Here is a 25,627-nt window from a genome sequence, read left to right as displayed (position 1 = left end):
CATGTTGTAATTGTTCTCCTTGCTTATTTACCCAATTCTGTTGTAAATTGTCAGTTATCCACACTTATAATTGAGTATACATATAAGACCATCTGCATGCTTCTGATAGCTACTGTATAAAGTAGCATACATGCACAGTACCATTTATGTAAAGTTCTGCAGACAAAGTGAGATCATGTACATAGATTTAGGTACATTAGTATAGGACTATAGTGGGAAATGCATGGGCATGCATGGCAAGGATAAAATGCATGCAGTGTGCTGATGAATAATATAGTTACAGCTCAGTAGTAAGCAGATTATTGTGTTGTGTTCTAAGTTTGCTCAGCTAGAAATGCTTGTAAAGACAGCCCATTGTAGCTAGGTGATGGCAAGGCTAGAAGATACTGAGAAAAGGCATAATACGCTGCTATACGCATATGGTACGTACCATACGCGTATGTCTATACCATACGCGTATGGTACGGAAAATCGTACCGTACGCGTATGGTATGTACCATACGCGTATGGTACATACCATACGCGTACGGTACAAAATACGCATATGGTATAGAACATTGACACGCTTATTAATATTATTACTGAGCAGCTAGTCAGCCCTGCTGGTGTGCTCAGATTATAACTCAATCTGTCAATCATTATGCAATTTACATAATAATGATTGTAGCCTAGTTCTAAAAGTGTCAGTATCTTATGCGTGATGGTATGTGTTTGTGTGCATTCTCAGTTGAGACAACTTAGAAACTGATGAGATTGAATTAAAGCTTACAGCATTCAAGACAATAAGAGCCTTGGTTATTAGGTATAGCCAAGGGGTCCGCCACGCTTTAAATCTAACTTATCCGAGATTCAAATCTCTTGGAATCCCCATGCAATCTTCAAGAATCTTCTCAAATCTCTGAATCTCTGTGAAATCTGCAAAATCCATTAAAATCCATGGAATCTTTAAAATCTTCCTAACCTTCGTGACAATCTTTTACAATCTTTAAAATCTCGCTGAAATCTTTGAATCTGAGACTACCACAATCAAATCTTAATCTTCTTGTTAGTAAATTTCAGTAAACGTTTGGATATTTTACTCAAGCTCTTGCTTGTTAACACGTATTCTTGCGGCTGTCTTGCATCTAGGCCTGTTCGTCCACGTGTACTGTGCGATTATTGGGTTCTTGCAGTCTACGTATATTGCCAGAGATATAGCCATGCAGTTGTTCCAGAGGTTGTTTCTTCTTCGCAACGCCTTTAGCTACTTGACGAACTCGTTGGGACAAGCTAGTTAGTGACCCTGACTCGGATCTTTGTTAGGTGAGTCTACATACTGAATTCACACCTGTGAAAAGAGTGAGCATGGTGCATGTACGGATTCATATTACTCCTGACATAATAGCCAAGATAAAACTCCAATAGCTAACAGCTACATCTCTTTAGTGAGCTCTTTAGCTAAATCAGGAGTAGCTAGCACGTCTCGTCAATATTCACATTCTTGAAAATCATCATGCAGTAATTATAATCAACACATCTCAATCTCTATATTCTAGATATAGTATAGACCTCGATATAGACTAGCCAACATTCATGCGACAAATGAAAAGTTTAGCTACACATGTGGGACCCCTGCTTTTAGTGATACGAGTAGTGATATTTGCTATGTAGTTTAATTTGTTATCCCACTCATATGGGACCTCAGCTGTGAAGGCTACTGAAAGCCTTTGTCAGTATAGGGAGTCAGAGACATGCTGGCAAGAAGAATACAGAGAAGACTAATAATCCCTGCTATGGCTCCATAACCATAGGCACATGTCTTGATTGCATGTGGCTGTGGATCAAGTCACAACACGGCTGGCTGGAGTCTCTGAAATCTTAAGGTTTTGGTTACAAAGAATTTGCATGCTTTTGAATATTCCTGCACTGGTATCTTGTGCCAGCATCCCACAACATTAAGCTCAGGTATGAAAGCTTAGTCCAATTATAATTAGCTATGTAGCAACATGCACTATGTAATGTGTAAGCTTAACTCTACCATGCCAGTAAGTAAGGTGTCCAAATGATATCATACTCTTAGCTGAACAGATTCGAGCAGATTAAATTACTATCTCATCTATTATTGTTTAGTGAAAGATAACAGGAGATGGAGCAGCAACCTCAGGAACTATCCACTACCAGTTTGGAAGTTGATATACTTGTGCTGAACGCATGAACGCATCTGATACCTGATACCTTGAAATGCATGAACGCATCTGATACCTTCGCTTAGCTGAGTTTATGTACATATGTATATACATACAATTTACAATACACGCACAAACTTTAACAAGCATGCTAGCTAATAATTTATATCTCAATGGGTCAATGTCCATATCACTTTGCTAACTCAGGTAGACAGTCTCAAAGACAGTTGCACTATAAGTTATATTATATATAAGTGTGGAATCTATGTGTAAAATCTAATTGTGTGGTATCTTTGATATCACATTTGCTGAAGTCAACTACACCATTGATATGCTGAAGTTCCTGTACACAATTATCGAGACAATTATGCAGTCCAACTGTCAGCAATTGCAAGAGATGTCTAAATAATGATATAGCTAAAATGTACACAACTTGCATGGACATGGCAAAACATGATGATTTTAGACATATTATTTGATGCATACAACACTATAATACAGCTATACATGTGCGGCATGAAAATCTAGGGCAAAGTAGTAGTTAATAATAGTATAATTAAGCTTTGCCAACTCTAGTGTGAGATTTACTAAGCTTATGTGCGCATGCAGGGATATTTGATTTGATTGAATGCTTTAGCTACAGTGACCAGCACTGAAGTAGTTTGCTATGTCACTATCTTGGTTGCTCAGTACAAATGAAGTATGTACAACTCAAGATCTAGGAATTTTTTCATCACTACTGAGATCACTACAAGGAGAGCTAGCTCTTAGTCATGATTACTTACTATGTGAGGTAATTGTATAGATGCATTGGGAACAGTTCCATTAGCTATAGGCTAACTTGCTACGTGTCAGCGGGCAAAGCCGCCAATTTAACTAGGCAAATTAGCCACATATACTAAGCGCTATTGCTGGTAGTATGCAGTATTGCAATAGCTAAAGAGTAGCCTCTTCAGTAGACTCGTACCTCGACTCATACCAGGCACAGAATACGGCTCCACAGCACTACAACATAGTATTTAAAATCTTAACTGAAATCTTAAAATCTTGTAAAATCTTTTCAAATCTCAGTCAAAATCTTGAATCTTTCTTAAGATTTCTCAAATCTCAAATCTAAGTACTGCGTTACGGACCCCTCGGGTATAGCTAGCACAGTTACTACCCTGAGCACTATCAGATGACTTATACTCAGTAACTGAGGTCTGTACATTTACTGATTACCCCAAATTAAACCGGCATTACTGTAGGCTTCAGTTTTGATTTAATTTTTATTTAGCTAGCTACTTTTTATTATTATTTTTTTTTTTCCAAATTAAACATTAAGACTTCTTAACAAACACCCAAATGTAACTCATCTGAACGGTCATTGATAAAATTAATATCAATTGCATGCATGTGCATATATAATATTAAATTTATTTAGTATCATGATTTTGATGAGCGACGTTCTTTGTATAAAGATTCAGAGCCCTGCAATATACTGCAGGCATCTTGGATACAGGTATTTCTTGCTAAAGCTTCAGTTAGCTACTGGCCTCATCAATGACTGACACAGAGTGAAATGAAGAAATCCAAATCAAATTAGCTAGATGTTTATACAAAGACTGAGAACGTGGCAAGTTAGCATTACAGTGTTTGCATGTTGTAATGCTATGGGCTGAGCTGAGACCTCATAATGGACATACTTTGACTTGAGAGTGCTGTCACTCACTTTTCATTGAGGATAAATATAAGAAGTCTAGAGATGAAGCTGTTGGAAATGAGGAAAACGAGTACTTGGCAGAAGAAATGTCCTTCATGGCAGCCATTTTTTATGAATCATTAAAATACCACTTAATCTAATCAAAAACAATTTACTAACAAAATATTTAATTACTAAACTTACAATATGTAGCTAGGTGAACACGCCAAACTGAGCCTTGTGTGAAAAGACAAAAAGGATGCAATTAGTTTACCGATTTCGTTGTTTGCACTTACCACATATCAGTATGGCCATGCATTTTGTTGTTTAGTATTTCTGGTGCTATACAAAATGTTAACAAAAATATTTACAGCTGAATTACTGTAGCTACATGACATTTGAATCATTAATAAAATACTACAATGCATGCAGAAATTTTGAAAAACCAGCTAAGGCACATAACACTGAATCAAGGCCATCAATACTGTTTATAGTACAAGTTTAGATTCAAAATGGAACTAAAGTCTAATTCTCACATGGGTGTACACTTGGGTGTACATGTCAACTGCATTAGCTAATTGAATCACTGAAATGCTAATAGCAGCACCAAGGCTATTATTTTGGTTAATAGGGAAAAATTTTCGCATTGCTCAAAAGCATATTAAATAGGCAATTTTACAAGCATAATGGGCTCAGGCCTACCCCCCCTTATTTGGTTGGGTCTATGATAAAGCTAGTGGGTGCCCCCAAGTTGATCGATTGCTTTAGCATAAATTATGATTCGGGGGGGTGGGGGGGGGGGTTCAACTCGGGTTCCATGGAACCCCTCTTTTGAAAGAGCGGCCTCTCTTACTCGAGATACTCTAATAGAGAAGATCGAGATACTCTATTACTAGAGCAGTCACAGTATTCTTAAGAGGAGCAGTGTAGCAGCTGTAGGCTATGTGTGGAGTTATAAATAGTTGGTGAGGGTATCTATGGTATGTATGGTGAGGGGCAGCTATTGTCAGCAGGTGACGACCTTTTTTTTTGGTCTTTGACTTACAGCGTGGAACCCCCCTTTTAAAAAGTCTCGATCCGCCCCTGTGATTATAGAAGCCTTTGAGCAGGCTGTAGGACCAGGTGTCCTACAGACCTTCAGCACTTGTGCTGTAAAGCATTAATAAATAAATAGTCTTTCTTTAAGCCGTTTACCCACCGCTACCTAAAAGTAAACGCACATCTTACCACCCTGTGCCTTTTTCAATTCCTGATTATCAATTCTAAAGCACCACAAATTTATACGTACTTGCATTCTTGGTAGACAACCAGGGAAAAAAAAAAAAGACTGAAATGCTTAAGAGCCTTGGTTATTTGTTAGTACAGTTGCAAGCAAGAACAAGAGCAACAGCACTTCAACAAGCCGCCCAAATGTAACTTGTGCACATGTACAACTCATAGAAATCTGCATTGAATAAATAAACATTAGTTTGTATGCAATTACATGTATATGGAAAATATAAAACCAGATGTAATAAAATAAAAATTAAGAAGCAAAATATAAGACAGCATATTTTAAATATATCATTCAGTATCATGTTTTTGATGAGCGACGTTCTTTGTATGAAGATTTAGAGCCCTGTAACGACCACAGCATTACAACATAGCATCGCACACAAATGCTAACCTGCCACGTTCTCTTTGCGTTAAATTGTTTTAATCCATTAACATCTAATTTGATTTGTGATTTGCTGGATTTCTTAATTTCACCCTGTGTCATGGAAAACAGTCAATTGATGAGGCAACTGAAGTTTGAGCACAAAATTTATGTACCTGTATCCATGGTGCTTCTAGAGCCTCACTACTGGTTAGCCGAGACCTACGTAAAAGCATGATGAATGACCGGATATATTTTGAGAGTGCAGTCACTCACTTTCCATCAAGGACAAGAAGTCTAGAGATGAAGCTCTTAGCAGTGCTGGAAATGGGATGAAACTGTTTTGAGGAAAACGAATACTTGGCAGTAGAAATGTCCTTCATGGCAGCCATTTTTGATGAATCGATGAAGGGGCCAATGCCACTTAATCTAATTTAGAATAATCTCTCACATTAGCTATATATGTTAATCAGCAACTTACAATATGTAGGTGAACACACCAAAAGCCCTGTATGAATAAATAGACAAGAACAATGGAATGAGATGTTAGTTTACAAATTTCCTTGTTTGCACTTACCACATATCAGTAGCTGTGGAGACTGATTTGTTGTTCAATATTTCGGGTGCTACACAAAAGATATTTTCCAGCTGAATTACCATACACGGCATTTGAAACATTAATAAAACACTACAATGTATAGAGAAACTTTGGGAAACCCTAAGGCAAATAACACCAAATCAAAGCTGGCTTCATCAATACACTACTGGTATATAGTACAAGTTTAGATTCCACATCAGCTAAGTGACTGTTCTATTAGAGTAGTTACTTATCTTTGGACAAAAATGATAACTCCATTGTACTTTAAACATTTGTGGCATTGTTCCAATTGTAGGCCCACATACAGCAATTTGGTATACAAAATGAATGTTCTCTTACCAACAAAGTCAATGTTGCCAGCAGGAATATCAACCATCACATCAATACCAGGAGGAATGAATTGTGCACTACCAAAATCAATCAGTGTGACATGTGGAACAACACCACTACTGGTTGCCATGACATTCTCTGCCTAAAATGCGGTAAGTGACTTGTTCACTGAAGACGTACTGTTTGCACACAATATGCACATTCTGTGGCAAAACCTCTCTTCAAAAAAAACTATGCCTCAATAGGAAGGAAAGACTTTTTATTCATAACCATTTTAGCTACTTTAAACTTTTAAAGACATGCAGTAAAAATGATCCAAAACTAGCAAATCGTCTGTTAGAGAGGTTTCACTGTACATACCTACCTGTATGCACATGTCATGTACAGTACAGGAAAGTACAGTTTCTTTAAACTTTGCACACATCATACGCACTGCATTTATCCTTCTACACCACACATGTATACGCACACCACCACACACACTACACACCTTGATGTCTAAGTGAGCAATATGGTGAGTATGAAGGTACTGAAGAGCTGATAATAATTGATGAAGACAGTCCACAGCTAATTCTTCAGTTAAACAATCTTGCTGCACCACATAACCAAACAATGAACATCCATCCACCCTAGTGAGGGGAACACAATATCACAATACAACGTCAGTTATGTAACACTCACAAGTTCATTACAATCCCAAAATGTTTTGATGTCTTGTAGGAATCCTCCAACACAACAATGTTCTTATGTGATACCATCATTAACATTTCTAATTCACGCTGTGCTACTGCTTCACCCAGATTATTTTTTATTAGTTTACAGGCAAGTTTGCCACCTCCTTGAAGTAATAGGTGCACTTCACTAAAGCGACCACCGCCTATCGTTACTCCTGTTGAATATTCTCTCTGCATTGTAAATTTTTTTACTGACCCAAATGGTATTGTTACTGGTTGTGATGCATTACTGGGAATACTTTCCCCAGCTTTGTTGATTGCCTTTACTGTGAATATGTATGTGTGGCCGACACTGAGTTCTCTAACTATCCCTCCACATTTAGGAAACCATTCAGTTATGTTTGATGGATTCCTCTCATCCTGATCACTACCAGTCACAACGTAACCATTTATGGCACCTCCACCATCCTCAATGGGCTTCTCCCAATAAAGACTGACTAACGAGGGGGCAGACTGGACAACTGTTGGCTGTCCAGGAGCATTAGGTGATGCTAAAATTGTAATAAAAGACATCAATGATATTACAACAACTTGCTAAGGTATGTAATAACTTACTGATCACTTTTAGTCGTGCAGATGATATGACTGTTGTTCCACCTCCAACTGTTAAGTGACAAGAATAGTTCCCAGCATCGCTGAACTCCACTGGTTTGATTTGGAATATACAAGTTTGTCCTTCACTCATAAATGCTCGGCTGTGTCTGATTGGGTTGCCATTGTGTAACCAGTTAGCTTTGATATTGGACCACTCTGCAGCCAATGAGCAACGAAACTTTGCAGTTTCACCCACCATGCATGACACGTCTGACAGCTCTTCAGAAAACTAACACAAAAACAGTTGCCAGTAATGAAAAGGAATAACAAGAAAATGCATACCATTTTGTTTCTCCCTAAAGTTGGGGATGCAAATGGGTTCTCTTTAGCTTTAGCAACTAGTGGCTGTTTTCCGCGTCGTAGCAATTTCTTATATCCCTTACTAAGCAGCAACAATATGACAGTCACAAAGATCATATTAAAAATTAACATACCTGTGTGCACGATCCCGATTACCAAAAACTGAAGCATCGCTTACCGATCGGTGTCCTTATATATGAAGCACATAAATCCTTTATGTAAAGAATACCATAAGCTTACTGAATTGTGGTGACGACTGATTTAGTCGTTGTTGTTCCTGCACTCGCAGCTGTTCTTGTGATCGTTGCTGCTCTTGCAGTCTCTCTTGCTGTTGTTTCAGCTGCTCTTGAAGATTTCCAGTGTAACGATTAAGAAATGAGGGGGCCACCCATCCCTCTTGACCGACCACGTCTGGGTTGGCCATGTCCACCACAAGACGACCTTTCCACCAATCAGAAACTTTGCTGATTACCTCATAAACTTGTCCACATTTCATGTACAAAATTCCTTCCCCTTCAGTAGATGGGGCACAATCTTCCGTAACTATATACAGCTCATCTTTTGATTGTGGAGCTTCCTTGCCATTTACAACCTGTGCAGTGTATGATAATTTATTACCTACCATCACTGCAAGGAGGCTACTGTGTAGCAGGGAGTTAGAAAATTATGTTTGATGCAGACAAAAAATCCCAGACCAGCTGGTGACTCAATCCACAAACAGCTTACAGTCTATACAAGGGCCAGCCTAAGGAGCCACAGAGTCTGAGATCCAGAATTACTTCTGGTATGTAAACATTTTAAATAATCCTTTTCAGTTCCTAGGTATGTAGCTACGTGGTGAACAGTACCTGTAGTTTTAGTACAGTATCTATGAATCAAGGCATCAGTTACAGTGGAATGTCATTAGAAAGTCATAGTATGAATAGTATGTACCTCAGATCGGAATGAGGACACATACTACAAAAACGTTTGTCAAATATCATACAACATACTTTGTTGGCTGCAAACTTTAACCTTTACGTCTACTGCTACTACTATATGATGTTCCTACCTGTAATTTTTGTGGTGGGGAGTAATATTGTCCCTCATCATCTGAGTCACTCCAAATTGCTATTTGTTGTGGCTGAGCAGCTGTTATAGTACTTGGAGCCCCACCCACAAGAGCTACAAGAAATACAAAAATGTCATCAACTATCAGTGACACACACAGGCCAAGTAAGTCACCTTTCAACATTTCCATATCCTTTAGTAATATCTTTTTAATGCTTTCCACCCACTCTTCCTTCAATTCAGCACTGTGCGCCTCAATGATGTAGTAATGGTCTGAGTTACTTGTACCAGCCGAGTTGACTGCAAACTTGCAACAACTATCACTCAAACTCTCAGTGAGTGTTAAGTTGTGTAGCTATTGTAGAAGAACATTAAGTAACCTTAGAGCTATATTTACAGTTACTTACATTAAGACCATCCTTATAAACACAACGGCCATCATCGGTTACTTTAGTAATAATCATTTTGGCGTCCATTAGGAAGACACGACGGCTTGTACCATTCCAACGAGTCTTTTCATACACGGTGAAGTCGTCACACATCAGTAGTGCACCATTAGTGTTGATGTTACCAGGGTAACCATCTATTGAACCAAGCTTCATTTTGTCATTAGCACGTTTTGGTATTTCAGTCATTAGCTTTACAGCCTTCTCCAGTTCAGTGTATGGTAAAACATACTTCTCAGCTGTCTTCAACATTTGTCCAAGAAGTAATTGATATTTTGTTATACGCTGCACGGGTCGAATTAACAATGAAGAAATGTCCTCTTTCTGGCCTAGCTGTAGCTGGATTCCCTAATAAGAGAAATACTACTACTAAATATAGTACATTTGATATGATTTGATACTCACATCAAAATATGCTCCAGCAGCAGCTGCTAACAAAGCTTCTGAACGTGGTTTGTTTTCACAATATTTCACATACATCTCAAACTCATTCGCCTAACAAAAAACAAACTTGGTGTAACAATCAAGTATCTGGCACACTTACATTGTTGATAAAACATGTTGCTATGGTTTCGTGAATGTCATCTGACTGAAGATCATGTGATGAAAGTGCTGGAAAAAACACACTACAAGAAAAGAGTGATAATATAACATCACGGTATATTGGGAACCATTCATATTTACTTGTTGTGGAATGTATGCAGATCCTCGATGTTGCCAAACACAATCCGTTCCTTGTAGAGTAGTGCCTCAGGCAAATCACTACTGGACATTTCAGGAATAAATCCCTACAAGTAGAATAAAATTAACCGGAGGCACTATAGTACCAGCATACCTACCTTAATCAAATCATTCATTTTCTCTACATATTCTTTCTCAGTGTCTAACAACTCCTTCAACACAAACATCATCTTCTCTTTGCCAGCTGCTAGTTTATCTTCATCATCCTCCATACTAGCAATGCTGTTGTTACTGACGGCTGGTTTAATCTGCTCACAAAATACACAAGCCAACATGTCATAGTTGGAAGAAGTGGCACAACTCACCCCTCCACCTCTTCTCCTGATTGCTCCGTGTCTTCTACTACTACCACTCTTTGGTGAACTCTGTAAGAAAAAGCAATTAAACTGCAGTGGAACCAGCTCCATTTTCTGAACACCTGTGTGCCAGTTCAACCACAAAAGTCCCCAGATACAGTAAGTGGATAACTTAAACCCATTATATTTATATTAATAGAACACACACACACACACACACACATGTAGTGAAATACTTTACTAGAACAATCACTTTGATTCAGTTTGTCTCTACTTATTCTAAAACATTTCTATATGTAATCATGTCAACTTATTACACATGTAAACAAGTAACTGTCATTCAGGTGGTTACACTGTTACACTTACATCTTGTGGCTCAGTACTGTCCACAATTTCTTTAGGGACCCATCCCACTTGTCCTGAGCTGGTACGAGCAAACCACTCTTCTTCTCCTTTGTGTAGTATAAAAACTGACTGGTTACGTTTTAGCTTTATACCACGTCCACCCTTTGGAGGGTCAAAATCTTTCAAAACCATATACTGTAACAAGCAGCAGTGAGAATCTGTCAAAGGCTGTAGCTACTAACCTTTTGACTCTTTCCATTCCCTTGATCTGTGGTGTCATAGTTGGTAGCTCTGGGCTGCACAGCTGACATGGTTCTGTGCAGGGAGGTGGGGCTATCATTGGAGGTGTGGCTGTTTGTACGACTGCTTGCACTAACTGAAGATGCTGTTCTGTGTAAAACTGAAAAAGTAAACGTATTATTATGTTCTGGACTGGGGCTGTTTCGAGAAGGAGTTGGACTGTTTCTAGACGGAGTGGGACTACGCCTGGATAATACAGGACTCCCTCTTAGTACATTGATGCTGTTTCTTGATGAAATTGAGTCAGTTCTTGACATACTTGGGCTGTCTAGAAACTGAGTCGGGCTACTTCTTGGGCTGTCAGCATTGTTAACAATAACAGACGTGGGACTCATACTGGATGAGCGTGTAATTGTGACTGCATTTCTACGAAGAGATCCTCGTGCTGACGCACGTTGTAGTGCATCAGACTCCTTTATAAGATCCAAATTATTCAGCACTGCTGTCAACAGGCCAGTCCATTTTTCTCGCTCCTCAACAGTCAGTGACTTAAACACCAATTTCTGATCACCTTTTAAAACCAGTAGGAACTTGCATGGATCTTCCAACAGCTCCACAGATAAGATATCGCCTGCCTACAACAGTTAAAGTGTTAACAGAGTTGTAAAATAGAAGAAATGCTAATAAACTGGTATATGAAAAGTAGAGCTTAGCAGGTAGCAGGGCATAGACCCTGCCCAAGTAGGCTGGCGTTTTTTTTGTACAGGATATAGGGATGTACTACGCAAGTTATAAGCTATCATTACAGCCTAACAGCACAAATAACCAAATACTCTAATAGAACACACTACACATTGAGATACACCATACCACTTTTGCCATACAGATATAATATGCACAAGGATGCAATAATCAAAATCGACTAACCATTATTTTCTGTTTGAAGACATATTTTATTCTGCCCAGGCTTAATTCTTGTCTTCGGCACAATAATATTCCTAACTGGAACAGAAACACATGTCGCTCTTTCTCATGACTACGCCAACCACGCTCTGTTATTACCAAAGATCCCTACACAATACACGATCACATACAAATGATGTTATAGCAACAGTAAACAACTTACTTGATAGAGCAAGATACCAAGCTCAATAAGTGGTTCCTCAAAGCCATCCAACATACTGAGGTGGACTGCATTGTTAGTCCTGGTTACCACCTTTTCTAACTGCTGGCAGGCTAGCTGAAGTCTAGTACAGTTATTTTCATCTTCTACTTGTACACGATATCGCAGTGCTTCCTACAACAGCATACAAACAACAGCTTAGAAGAAACATTGACAATAACAGAAGGAGCACAGTCCAAACATAGTTACATGCTTTGATAATAAACATCAATACAAGCTCATATAAAAGGTGAATAGAATTTTAATCAGGTGCGTATCCACAGCTGGCCGCAAGCCGGCTGTGGGTGCATACCTGGTAAAACAGGAGCAAATGGCCTCAATAAAATGTATAGTTCTGATAGTGCTCTGAATGCCATTACTACCAATCAAAACACAACATAAATGATCTCCTAGGCTACCATGATTAAACAAATACCTTCAAGATGAAAAGCAAGTGGCACATGATAATAAGTATAGGTACTCATTTTAATGGCAGTGATTATGCAATAACACGATATGCACACACTGTACCTTAAGTAGTAAAGGATACTTGGTAATACGTTGTACAGGTTTGATCAGGTATGATGACAATGGTGCTTCCACCTCTACATAATTTTGTAACTTGTTGAAGAACGATATATTAGCAACAATTAATTGTTCACTGGCTGTCTTTCCTTGGCAGAATGATACATATAATGCTGCCAGCTGTTCTGATTGCTTCAGGAAAAGTTCTGTTACTTCATCCCAGCCTTGAGCTTTCTCCAGTTGTGGCAGAAATGTGCTGTGTAAAAATAACATATGTGATTCACTGAGTACAGGGTGTGTACGCATATCATGCAGAGAAAAGCAATACTCAAACCACAGTACCAAGGGATTGCAAACTTACTTAGAGTGGTATCTTCCAATTGATTCCAAATTTCCAAACACAATTCCTTCCTTCTTTTCGACAGCATCCACCATCGGGATATTGTTATAATGAAGAAGATATCTGTCCATAGCAACCATCAAATCTGCTACATACAATCTCTCAGTGGAGACCAACTCCTCCAAAACACGTCTAGCAATGGAACATAATTTAATACAAATCTACACACATATAATAAAACATACTCCTGTTGCTTCAGTATGCGTTGCCTCTTGTCCTGTTCTTGTTCAACCAATACCAACTTCTCTGCATGCTCTCGCAGCTGGGTCTTCATATCCCCCAACTGCTGAATATAGGAACTAGTTTCTCCCTCCATCTATAACAAAATCATAAGCAATACAGACTTGGTAAACTTATATTCTACCTGACAAACAAGATCGTTGAGTTCATTTAGTTTTAACTGTGATGCCAGTGCTTTCGTGCGTATCACACGTGTGTTGTGTTCTAGTTTAGTTGTTGTGGTATAGATCTTCAGTTCTGCTACCATGTCATAGATTTCCTGTGATGTATCCGACATGCTCATTTTTACTTGAAAGCTATTTAGAAGTTCCTTTGTTCCAGAACACCAATTATTACACTGCAACAAAGCACAATATAAACACTTCATTTTAAAAAGACAGACATATCTAACCGAGCTCATCTTTTCTTGAAATTCCTGCAACAAAACTAGTTCATATTCTCTGGTTTTTAGGTTACGTTCAAAGCGACCCCATACAGCATTGAGCTCTCCAAGTAACAGCTTCACTTGTGCACTATGGATATGATTATTGTCAATAAAGCTTTTGGCTGTTTCACGTATTCGATTGACAGCAACATTTTTAATCTGCAAAATAATGCATTACATAAGATGGCTCTACTGTTGAATAACTCCATCACACTTACTGTTGCTTCATTCTCCATAAACTCACGATGATCCAACAACAGTTGTTGAGCTTCTTGTTCATCGTTACTGCGGACATCCATATCGACGTGTTTATTACCAATATCATTCACCCATTGGATTGCCTGGGTAATTAATTGATCACAAATGAATTATGCAATCACAACTACAATAGAACTTGTTTTAACCGCCACTTTATAGATAGACCACCCATCTAAAACAGCCAACTTCAAATTTCTAAACAGCAATCCAGGTGTTTAGGATATATGCTTTACAAATGGGATGAAATATAGGCTATAATTTTGAACTAAAGAATCCCTGAAATAATTAGGTGAACAAGCAGTTGTATAGGGCAAACATCAACAGCTGGTAATATGGAATGTCTGCTGGTTACTTTGTTGAGCACACAAACTGTAGGAGCTAGAATTAGTTTATGGAAACTTTTCACATAGCAAAAGTACCACAATGGTGGACAACAAAATACTAATACGCAGACTCACCTCATGAACTTCATTTTCATATTTTATCCTCATTGCAATCTGTCTCACATACTGTTGCTGGTTAGAAAATAGTTCCTTGCAGTGAGCCTCACGTAGTCTGTTCCTCATTAGAGCCTGATTGGTATGATCGTATGATGTCAACTCTTTACCGCCTGCTACATCAAGATGATCAATGGAGTTACGAATTTTCCCATCGCGTCTCAATGGTGGCGTACAATAAGCTGCTACATCCTCCATCATTGTAGCCTTTTGAGTACCAGTTTTTAACCAGGGCAGTAGTTGATTGCACAATGACTGTCCTTCTTTTTCCAGTTCTTTACAAGTTTGCTTGACTTCTTCTAGCAATTGTCCATTTTCTGCTAGTAAATGATCACAAGCTTCAATAGTACTTGGTGCATCCTTGGAACCAAAAACTCTCTGAGCGTTATCCAGTTTAGAATCCACCTAAAACCGTACCCTCAGTACAACACTGATAATAAAATAAACAGCGTACCGTTTTTGCATTTCCATAAAACACGATGGTTAAATTCAGCAGACGCAGTTTAATGTTCATACGGTCGTTAGTTTCCACCCATTTTGTTTTTGCAGCAGTGAATGCTGACTGCATCTGGTCATGTCTGAAGTGTTGCTTAGCTACAAATTCTTTCAACTGTCCTTCGTACACATCTAGGGCCTCATTTACAGCCTGTATAACATTTGAGCATTAGATACACATGAATGGATGTGTGTGTGTGTGTGTGTGTGTGTGTATGTGTGTGTGTGTGTGTGTGTGTGTGTGTGTGCGTACTGTACCTTCATCTGTTCCGATGATCTCAGTGTTAAGTCATTCAGTCGTTCAGCAGTTGACATGGAGTGACCAACAGCATAGACTGGCTCAATACTACTAGCACACTGGCCAATACTAATGGAACACTACATGTAGGATTGAATAGGCATATACAGCTTTAATGCAACAATTTTCCATTTACAAATACAGGTTGTGTATGCAAAGGATATTCAGCTGGAAATACCTAACAGCAAGCAGTCATCAATAATCTTGTTGTCAGTTACTGAATAGTGCTTGGCAATATACCAGTAATACCGTTTATTGTGATAAATTAACATAACCGGTTATCATATCGTGACAGCCTTTGATAACCGATATATCAGAATACCAGTATAGGATTGCTTTTAACCCAACCTTTGGTGTTTAATTACCTGATTTGTTGTTGGTTTAAAAACTTGAGGTTGTTACGTTACCACACATGCCTACTTCTTGTACTGAACTATATTTTCTGGTTTTTGGGATGCATACCACTTTACACTAGGCCCAAGAAATGATGCAAAAGTTATAATAACAAGCTAACTATACATCAATATACCACAATACTGTATTTTCCTGTTACTAATACCATGTATTCAAATTTCAATACCGCTGAGCACTATTACTGCCTGGGTACTCCTACAATACATAGATACATTACCAGCTGCTTCTGCAAAAATTAAATATTGCTTTGCAATTCAAGTAACCCAACAACATATGCCACAGTAAACACATGCACTATTTCAGTAATTGAACAGAGCTCTGCATAGTGAAGTTTGGTTACAAATTCACTATGGTGGAGGTAAAATGGTACATTGGTGTTCAGATATTTTCCTATTTTGTCTTAAACGCAGAGACTTTGAATATGTTTCATCACTGTTTTATTTATTACTCAGAACAAACATCCATAGCAGTGCTGACCTCTTCAACTTGTTGGCGGAAATGATAAAACTCCAGACAGTCCTTCAGTTGTTTTTCCATAATTTCTCCATGTGACTTCACCTCAACTAGAAGTGCCCCTAGTTCTTGAACCAGCTGGGTCACATGATCTTGTGTACTTGTATGGCCGTACACGGCAGTGGTAAGGAGCCCAAACTGTTCTAGTTTAGCTAACACTTCCTGGCTGCTCGTCACTAGCTTATCATGGGCAGCCTGTATCTCCTTAGTCTGTCGGGAAAAGCTGTCCAACTTCATTTGAGCATCAACTAAACTTTGAATAGCGTCCATATTAGTGGATACCACTTGTTCCAGCCAACTACTGCTGCGATCTAAATGCTACAAAAATTGTACAGCAGTTGGTAGCATACAGTGTGCATCACATACATGTAATACGCTACTGGATATGTAAAAAAAAACTGGACACGTTGGCACAAACCACATCCACTCACATATCAGTTCATATATCAGCATTTATAAATGGATATTTCCATTCTACAACTTTTACAAGGACAGTTTAACAAAGGCTGAAAATTGCATGGTTATGGCACAATGGAATGAGAAGTTATGAGTTACTAAAAGTTTGAAATGTTTGCCCACATGTCCAATTAGCATGCAAATACTCATCACATACAGTACATTGATTAGCTTACCATTGCAACATCTGCAGCATACTGGTGCATGCTGAGCCACGCCTCTAAACAAGACTGTCTCCACTTCCACACCCTCTGTGCCTTCTGCTGCTCCTCTTGTAGACTCCTCACAACATTCTCCACTTGCTGATAAGCTAGCTGATAATCCACACCAACGTCCATGTTCAACCTATCGGTCAACTCTGACGCTTTGGAGAACATTTGTGTGGCTCCTTGACAGTCACTGTTCCAACGTAGTTTTAGTTGGTGTAGTTGTTCCCGGCTGCCATCTACTCCATCTTCATACTGTTCACCTAATAGACGTTGTTGCAGCCCCTCCCATCCTTGGTGCGTCTGCAGAAGATAAACAATAGCAATCATCGTACTAAGTGCGTTATTCAGAAGCCAATACACATGTTGCTCATAAATGCGTCACTCACAAGTTTTACAACTCAGTATGTTCCTTCATGTAAAGTACTTAAGCTTGAACCACTACTATACCATATAGTGACTGTTGTATTAGAGCACTTTATGTGTATAATGTATTTGAGCAAACACTTGTACTGTTAATCAGGAAAATTGTGGAGTTCAAAATTTTCGTGCATTTAAATTTTGACGCAACATGTTTTCATCACTTTCATAATCGCTGAAAAAGTTGACAGAATAACTATATACGTTAATATTTTGCAAGTTATTTCCAACTCGTTACTTTAGTGCAGCATATCCACTGTCGTTGCTGGCAGGCGTGGGAGCACATGTAAAGGATGAGTAGCTGGAGCAGTGGCCATTTGTTTACCATAGCGTCATAGCTAATTATTTGTATGCAAAAATTATTAATTCATCGCTTTAATTTTTGTCGATACAGCCAGTTGTGAAAAAATTTTGACGACAATCTTTCTTGATTTATTGTATGCATATTTGATGTACAAAGAAGTTTGCGGCTCATAGGTGGATTTATTAATAATTTACTAGCTGCGGAGAATTAATCCATAAGCTGTTAAACAGCACAGCATAATTGTTTATAGAATGCAATACAAAAACAAGTTCATGTTTTGCTACTTCTAAAGACAAGGCACCTATGCAATTAATATTATCCCATTCTAGCTAAATAGGCAATTAATCAACCATGTATGTTATTACTTTAATTCAGCTAGATAATTAGATTTGAAAATACTGTAATATAGCATATTCATGAATAATTTGATTACGTTGCTATGCACTGCTAAGAAAGCGTAACTAGAACAAATCATTTTAAACCAAAAGTTACGTACAGAAGTATATTCTCAACTGCTTTATAATATGTTTATCGTGTTTTCTCACATGAATTGTATAGAGAAAGTCTCAAGGCTGCCCTTCATTTCCATTCGCGTAAGTATGGACACACACCCTTTTTCCTCGAAGTAGTTCGTTATTTTTGGTAGCCTACAAAGCCAGGTGTTTCAGTTGTTTTATGTCTGTGAAAGGCATTTATAACGTCTTCATGAACTCGCTTTACCCATTTTTGAAGCTGGCATAAATAAAATGCCTCAAAGCGAAAGTTTACATACCTGTGTAGTCTTCATTTCTCACATACAGACTGCTTATAGTTATTTTGTTCACATGAGTGCAGAAAGACAAACACAAACATACAAACACACACACACGTTCTTCGAAAAACAATTTCACTAAACCAGGCGTGCACCCACAGCTGTAGTTGCGTGCCTGAAAGTGCACTCTGGTAATATGTCAAAACACCTGCTAATTTATTTAGTAGTGCAGTGAAGCTCTTAACCACTAACCTTATCAAGTACAAGCTAGCACAACAGCCTCCCACACATATGTATGTATTGGGCCAATTTACTGTAGCTGGAAAATGTATGAAACATGCTGTTAACCATAATAACAGCTGCCACAATACAAAGCCATTGGAAAGTGAACACATGTTGAGTTCTTTGATATAAATGATGATTACTTACTGTTTACTATAGCACACTTAACTACACATTCATTGATGCATACAGTCTTGTAAATAGAGAGTAAGCAGGTATTTATCCTACAGTGGCCACAATAGGGGTGATACTGAAGAACAGACTGCAATAGAATAAAACAGCCACCTGTTAAATACAGTACCTTCCCAAAATTGAAGTAACATAATGGGGTGATAAACTACCTCACTACAGATTAATGCTCACCTTCTTAGTTTTGTTATGGTAGTCAATAGCAACCACCATAGTCTCTCTACATTGTTCCAGCCGAGACACAAACTCCTGAACAGCACCTTCTAGTCGTATGGCCTCCTGGTTGATCTGATCAGGCCAGCATGTGCCACTCTCTTCCATCTGTTGTGCCCACGACAGCAGCTGTGTGCATGTGTTGTAGATCTCCTGTAGGAGTGGGTGGGGTTGGTGTGACATCATCATAATAACCACTACCACTTACCGCAGCTCCTTCTTCAAATTTATCAAACTGCATTAGGATTTGATTAGCTTCTTCAGCATTTGAGCCAATAGAGTTTGTCTCTACTAAAAACTTATTACCTTGTTGACTTATCCATAAAAGCACCTATAAGACGTCAACACAGTGGTGTGATAATAGTAGTAAAAACTAATACAGTGGAGACCCCATAATGGACACCTTGATAAAAACAGATTCTATTCATACTAACATTCAGATCCCCAAGTACCTCACTAACAAACACACATAATTAGAACACTTGTCCACAGTCCCCATTTGTAATATGTGCACACATAAGACCTTTAAAGTAAAAATATCTCTGCAAATAAGTAGACTTCCCATAATGAAGGGGGTTCCCCCGCAAACACAACAATCACACATGGTTAGTTACCTGTTCTGATTCTTTCCTAAATCTACACAAGTTTAATTGACAGTGGAGCTCATGTGATCTCCTAGTCCACTCCTTATTAAGATGATGTAACTGATCAGTAGTACTGTCAATCATACCCTAGGGGGACAGCGATATCAAATAGTCTGACTGTTCAATTAGAGTATTATGTACAGTGAGTAAGTGTATGCTGTATTAGAGTATATTAAACCAATAACGTTCTTTATTGGCTGCATGTGTTTCGTGTCAACATATTCCTGGTACACTTTAGGATATGCTAACATGATAAACTGTCGGAAAACAAATCTAGTACTAGTGTTTTTGCTACCCTCTGTGCATCTGAATGTGCAGTGGTTGTATATTCTATTACAGAAATGTACAGGAGACTAGTGCTACAGGATACCTGTACTCGTTGTAGGTGAGCACTGAGGCTGGAGTGGGTGGGGGTTCCCCCTGTTGTAGTGCTCATGTTATGCATGAGCCCCTCCCTCAATTGTTGTCCATCATTCATGGCAATACTGTACGCCAACTGGTAGGTCTCCTTCAGTGAGTCATGACCATCAATCAGTTCCTCACTGTCTTCAACACTGTCTGACAACTCCACTGCTTTACATTCATCCAACCATGATTTCAGCTTCCGTAAAAATTTCTGAAACACACAGGATAAAATATTTCTCATTCAAAGCATCCAGTAAACACAATGCATTTTTGCCAATTACTTTTACTCAAAAACTTAAATCACTGTTTGAATATTTAAGCGTCCACATTTCACTGTACAAATTCACAATTTTAAGGTCTTAAAAGTACTTCCAAATGGTACACCATTCAGGCATTGCTCACCCCTTTGCATAGAGTAAGGGTCTGGTTACCGTATACAGTACTTGTGCAACTGGAAAGCAAACATGGTTTCAAATTGCGCATGACATAATATACTACCTGTTCAGACTGGCAAAGAAAACATGAACTTCATACTTCTAAAACAAAAGTCATTACGCTGGGTGTACCTCAGAGTCTCGCTCAAAGAGTGTCAACTATTTAGAATTTTATCACCATGGTTATTGTGTTATTCAGGATGCAAACTACACGGATTATGTCACAAGTACTTATTTAAACTAGGTACTGTGATTTGATTGGCTCTACCACTATAGTGATAATCACACGAGTACCATACTATAGTCACCAGACCCTTACTCCATAGTGCGAAGCTGCCAGACCAATTCAGTTTAGTACAGATGCATTGCTGTACACTGTAAGCATATACCACACCCACTTACCAATTGCAGCTTTTCATGGAAGTTTACAGAGAGCTCAAGGAGCCCCACTCTCTCTTGCAACAGCTGACAGAAGTTCTCCCATTGGTTACTCAGTTCAGCCATCAATCCTTTGATATGTTCTGAAGCATAATGAGTGGCTGATTGCAATTCCTCCCCCACCACCAAGGTAGCACAAATCTGTTGACCAACCAACTACAGAAAAAATCATATAACAAATGATTTGTCTTTCAAAAAACTTCACAGAAAAGGAGGAAGGAAGCAGGCGACATGACTCTTATCAAGAAAGTTTGACAAACAGCTCCCAGGAAAATTTACCTACCAGGAAAGTTTACCAACCAGGAAAATTTAAGCATTACATTATCCCAACACAAGATATTGATCTCGGGCTCATTACAGTAGGGACAAAGATCCACTCACGTTAACTTTTCCACTGAACTCTTTCCATTGGTGTAGATATTCTATAGCCGTCTCATATGAGTTACCAATATCCATTTGTTTCCGTAGAAACCACTTGCCCTCTTCTTCTAGCCATTTTAAATGCTAAAAGAACAAATTTGAACATTATTATTATGGTAACCGACCACCCTTACTGATCCGTGTTCCCATTCCAGTTGTCGTAGCTGCAAACATGCTTGTAAATCTTCATCCTTGCGTCGCCATAGTGTTGTCAATAGTCCACAAGTAGAATATAGTTGACCCATGTGAGATTCCAAGCGTAACATACATGCCTTAAAATCAGGATGTTTAGATGGTGAAAAGGCATACGGATGTAATGCAGGTTGTCGTAATCTTTTGATCACATCTTGACAGCGTTTAACAAGTTGTGCAAGTCGTTGCTCTTCTATTAGTTTAGCATGTTCTGTATGTAATTGTAGTGCATCTTTAGCAGTAGATAAGTTCCCAGGTAGGTTGTAATGTTCCATGATTTCCTGAAGTTGTTCATATTCTGTTAATAGAGCCAGTAGCTCTGCTTCTGTCTTCTCCAGTACCTGCACATGTACAAATGATTACAAGACTATTAATAACCATCCCATCAGGGACCTGTACAATGGTTAGCCTGTATTGCAGGAAGTCAGATACTTGATACTAAAACCACTGTATGTTGAATACAGAAAAAGACTAGGTGGTGACTTGTACAACTTATAATGTAGGCAAATACCCTAAGCCAGGGATCCAGACCTCTGCATTCAAGCAACATGTATATAATATTTTTTGTACTCAGGTACAGTGTAATATGCAATACACATTACGAACGGGTTTTGCATGCAGTAATATGGTTCAATGAAGGTGGAATTTGGTTGGACAAGTGATAAAACTTGTTAGAGAACAAGTAGCGTATACTGTTACTACCGCTGGGTATACCTACATTATCCACCAAGGTGTTTATGAGAACAAAAAAAAAACTGCAATATTTAGAGGAGTACAAAACAACAATCCCCCAAAATTTTAACAGTGTATTGTCTTGTTGTAGAGGTGCTATTAAGATAGAACTATTTTAGAATAATCATATTTCATTTAGGAAAATTACACCGAGCACTAACCAACAGATTAATGGTTCAAATTAAATGTCCTCGGGATAAGTTGACATAATATGATTCATTACTCATTAGCTATATACTACACCTGCACAACAACAAGAGTTCATATGCTATGCAACATGACAATGCTTGTTAAAAGTTAATATCTATGTACTTTCCAAGCTGAAACAATTGATAGTGGGTCCCCAGGGCTTAATTGCTTTTCTAAATCCACAATTGTAATTGGTCCAGTCTAAACCTTTCCACAACTACAGCTGTAACTTGGTACTGTGTACATAACACTACATACAGCACAAACATATCCTATTATTTGGTGTGAATGTGTATACACAATTAAGACAAAACCACTTTCCCATGCCATGTGTTGATGGAGTTCAGAGGCCAGTAATTCCCTTCTTGGTACATATACTACTACGTAGATATGGCTTAGCTAGAAGTGTGTGTGTGTGTTTGAGCTAGAAGTGTGTGTGTATGTGTGTGCGTGTGTGCGTGTGAGTGTGTGTGTGTGCGTGTGTGTGTATGTGTGTGTGTGTGTATGCAGGAATGTGTGGCAAATTTGAATGAAATGTATGTGGGACTAATAGTCCCCCACACAAACACAACACACAGCTCAATCATGTCCAGCTAACACTCCTCCAATAGGGAGGAGTAGGTATGGCATAATGTGAAGAATGAATACGTTCAATTACCTACACAAGGATTTGTGATTGTAATGAACCACATAATCATATGTGATAAAACTTGCAACCTAAACTGTATGCATGGAAATCGATGGAATACTTGTACAACGGTACACTTTAAACTACAAGTATAAGAAGATTTCAAGATAGTGGTTAGTGTATGTGTGGAATATCACTGCCTGTACATTACCAGGAAGAAATACCTTGTGCATGCACTTCAAGTTTTTTTTTAAACATTAAAGCACACAAAAATGAAACGAGGGATTTTTCAGAATGGACAGCCATATACACACAAATCCTAACAATGTTTTTTCAACAGAATGGTTTCTAGGGGCATGTCCCAGCCACAGGTAAGAACTATGGAATATCCGCCACCCAACTAGGACACAAAATTAGATAGACGAAATAATTCCATAGGAGTCCAGTACTGAGATTTGGGATTCCTAAAAATTTCAAGCACAAGAACATATGTACATCACAGAGTACCCTTCACCACTCAGCTCTGACAGCTGACACATGCTATTGCTATTTGGGTAATGGTTATTCACCACAGGTCGTCTGAGGGTTCAATGAAACACAGTAGCCATTTAATATATATGCTTGAAATCACATATTGCAAGAACTTCACAATCACTGAAAAGATGCTAAAGCCTTACAAGGAATTATTTGGCTTTCTGTAGTGATCATCAGAGACCCTACCTGTAATTCCATTCTAAAATTGAGTAACAATTGTAGAAAGGGTGGGAGGACAGACAAATATTGCTACAGCAAAGTATAGTACATTAAAACACAAACACACCATATGCAAACACTATCGTCCGTGTGGTGATGAAACACAAAGAGTAAATTGTAGATATTGTCGCCAAAAAGGCACTACTACAGAAATGTCATTTAAAGCCGAGTGTAACACAACCAAACATGAGGATTCCACGCAGTATAATTGTCAAGCGCATTCATTATTACCAAGTACTGCTTCTTAATTTACAGTTTAGCAACCAGGACAACATTTTGTGGTAGGCAAAGTCATTATAAAAATTCCAAAAAAATTGAATCTCCCAAATTATTATATTATCGCAGTAAAAATCAAAGTGTTTAATCATAATTTAACATGTTATCATTTAAACTCCTCATTCACCACATTTCAAAATTAGTTGACAAGTGACCAGTGTTTATCACATTCAAAACAGTCCATCCTTCAGAGACAGCCAGTAAGACTGAGGGCAGTATATGTCATACCAGCACAACCTCAACCATTAGTTACCCAGCAACTAATGAAGTGACCAAACCACAACATGTATGGTCCATCCGATTCCTTCTTTATGGCAGGAAAAGTTTTCTATATGGGCAAACAACTGTTGCTGCAGACAAACAGTCCATTCCATAATCATGATACAACCTTGTTATTACTTCTTTAGGTGAAGGGGAAGCAGGGCAGACTATATTAGGAGAGTGGCTGTATGCATCACTAGTCATGAGGTACACAATAGGGAATTGTTATTGAGAATTAGCAGCGAATAGGAATGCATGGCTACTGGGCATTGTATTATAATACTATTAAAGTGCAGCCCCTCAAGCTTAAAATGTGACCGTCTCAGCGAAAACCCACACAAGCATGCGTATTGAGAAAATGCGCACTGAGAAAAACAAAACTTTAAAAAAAATTGGTGAAATTACGTGACTGTGTTACAAAGAAAATTTTATGTAAGTTTTAATCGAGCCATTACTCAGGAAAAGAAGTGTTAAATCGATTAAACCTATATACCATCTTATTCGCCTACTCATGGGGAGTTCAAAAACCTTTGTTCCATTTCTGTAGCTTCAATTGTTTGCGTGTCATGTACGTTTGTTTACGATGTGGTAGACGTAAACAAAATCATTGCTGTTTTTTTCAATAAAATCGCCTTCATATGCCTATGCGCAAGTGACTGCAGGGCTAAAACTATACCTTGGCTGATCTGCCAATCCATGGTGAACACTGTAAGCCAAATTCCAACTTTGTAGACTAATCCAAATGGAAGTTATGGCTGCTAATATAAGCACCTGTAGTTTACTTTTAGCATAGTCACTGTACAAATCAATTTCTTTGCTTTTCCTACTTTCTAGCACTGTAATTCCAAAACTACTCACCATAATTGACTGAAAATTTGGTAAACCATTCCTTGGACTATGCTGATAATGCTGAGAAAATAAAAAGAAATTCAGAAGTTGTGCGAACTACAAATATTACGAAATGTGGGGATCTTGATAATAAAACATGGTCCCATCTGTACTAGTGTACCCCTGACATCAGGACACCTCACTGATAAGACCACTTCCATTTT

The 25,627-nt window shown here is 38.4% G+C and overlaps 1 protein-coding gene across 2 annotated transcripts in view; it reads right to left on the bottom strand.

Moving 5' to 3' along the window:
- Positions 1 to 5,274: 5,274 nt before the first annotated feature.
- Positions 5,275 to 25,627, bottom strand: part of LOC136241349 (kalirin-like) — a 24,913-nt gene continuing 4,560 nt past the window's right edge. For both annotated transcript variants that reach the window (XM_066032538.1, XM_066032539.1), the window contains exons 6-48: positions 21,679 to 22,077; positions 21,506 to 21,628; positions 21,089 to 21,280; positions 20,218 to 20,463; positions 19,818 to 19,934; positions 19,412 to 19,534; positions 19,165 to 19,356; positions 17,015 to 17,347; positions 16,347 to 16,700; positions 15,416 to 15,535; positions 15,117 to 15,308; positions 14,624 to 15,067; positions 14,126 to 14,248; positions 13,875 to 14,066; positions 13,608 to 13,820; positions 13,429 to 13,559; positions 13,205 to 13,375; positions 12,850 to 13,099; positions 12,283 to 12,453; positions 12,084 to 12,227; positions 11,159 to 11,791; positions 10,938 to 11,111; positions 10,581 to 10,640; positions 10,374 to 10,523; positions 10,219 to 10,322; positions 10,079 to 10,160; positions 9,940 to 10,029; positions 9,496 to 9,882; positions 9,263 to 9,443; positions 9,090 to 9,202; positions 8,279 to 8,630; positions 8,173 to 8,227; positions 8,021 to 8,120; positions 7,700 to 7,967; positions 7,092 to 7,635; positions 6,901 to 7,039; positions 6,420 to 6,552; positions 6,060 to 6,108; positions 5,964 to 5,990; positions 5,759 to 5,911; positions 5,659 to 5,704; positions 5,513 to 5,596; positions 5,275 to 5,464 (exon numbers count right to left, since the gene is read on the bottom strand). In XM_066032538.1, the coding sequence (XP_065888610.1) occupies positions 5,420 to 5,464; positions 5,513 to 5,596; positions 5,659 to 5,704; positions 5,759 to 5,911; positions 5,964 to 5,990; positions 6,060 to 6,108; positions 6,420 to 6,552; positions 6,901 to 7,039; positions 7,092 to 7,635; positions 7,700 to 7,967; positions 8,021 to 8,120; positions 8,173 to 8,227; positions 8,279 to 8,630; positions 9,090 to 9,202; positions 9,263 to 9,443; positions 9,496 to 9,882; positions 9,940 to 10,029; positions 10,079 to 10,160; positions 10,219 to 10,322; positions 10,374 to 10,523; positions 10,581 to 10,640; positions 10,938 to 11,111; positions 11,159 to 11,791; positions 12,084 to 12,227; positions 12,283 to 12,453; positions 12,850 to 13,099; positions 13,205 to 13,375; positions 13,429 to 13,559; positions 13,608 to 13,820; positions 13,875 to 14,066; positions 14,126 to 14,248; positions 14,624 to 15,067; positions 15,117 to 15,308; positions 15,416 to 15,535; positions 16,347 to 16,700; positions 17,015 to 17,347; positions 19,165 to 19,356; positions 19,412 to 19,534; positions 19,818 to 19,934; positions 20,218 to 20,463; positions 21,089 to 21,280; positions 21,506 to 21,628; positions 21,679 to 22,077 (8,199 nt within the window). In that variant the 3' untranslated portion in view covers positions 5,275 to 5,419. The remainder of the gene's footprint in view (positions 5,465 to 5,512; positions 5,597 to 5,658; positions 5,705 to 5,758; positions 5,912 to 5,963; positions 5,991 to 6,059; positions 6,109 to 6,419; positions 6,553 to 6,900; positions 7,040 to 7,091; positions 7,636 to 7,699; positions 7,968 to 8,020; positions 8,121 to 8,172; positions 8,228 to 8,278; positions 8,631 to 9,089; positions 9,203 to 9,262; positions 9,444 to 9,495; positions 9,883 to 9,939; positions 10,030 to 10,078; positions 10,161 to 10,218; positions 10,323 to 10,373; positions 10,524 to 10,580; positions 10,641 to 10,937; positions 11,112 to 11,158; positions 11,792 to 12,083; positions 12,228 to 12,282; positions 12,454 to 12,849; positions 13,100 to 13,204; positions 13,376 to 13,428; positions 13,560 to 13,607; positions 13,821 to 13,874; positions 14,067 to 14,125; positions 14,249 to 14,623; positions 15,068 to 15,116; positions 15,309 to 15,415; positions 15,536 to 16,346; positions 16,701 to 17,014; positions 17,348 to 19,164; positions 19,357 to 19,411; positions 19,535 to 19,817; positions 19,935 to 20,217; positions 20,464 to 21,088; positions 21,281 to 21,505; positions 21,629 to 21,678; positions 22,078 to 25,627) is intronic.

Source organism: Dysidea avara, chromosome 12, assembly GCF_963678975.1.
Source record: "Dysidea avara chromosome 12, odDysAvar1.4, whole genome shotgun sequence".
Taxonomy (NCBI): domain Eukaryota; kingdom Metazoa; phylum Porifera; class Demospongiae; order Dictyoceratida; family Dysideidae; genus Dysidea; species Dysidea avara.
The sequence above is the reverse complement of the archived record's forward strand: the minus strand, read 5'-3'. Positions and strand labels throughout refer to the sequence as shown.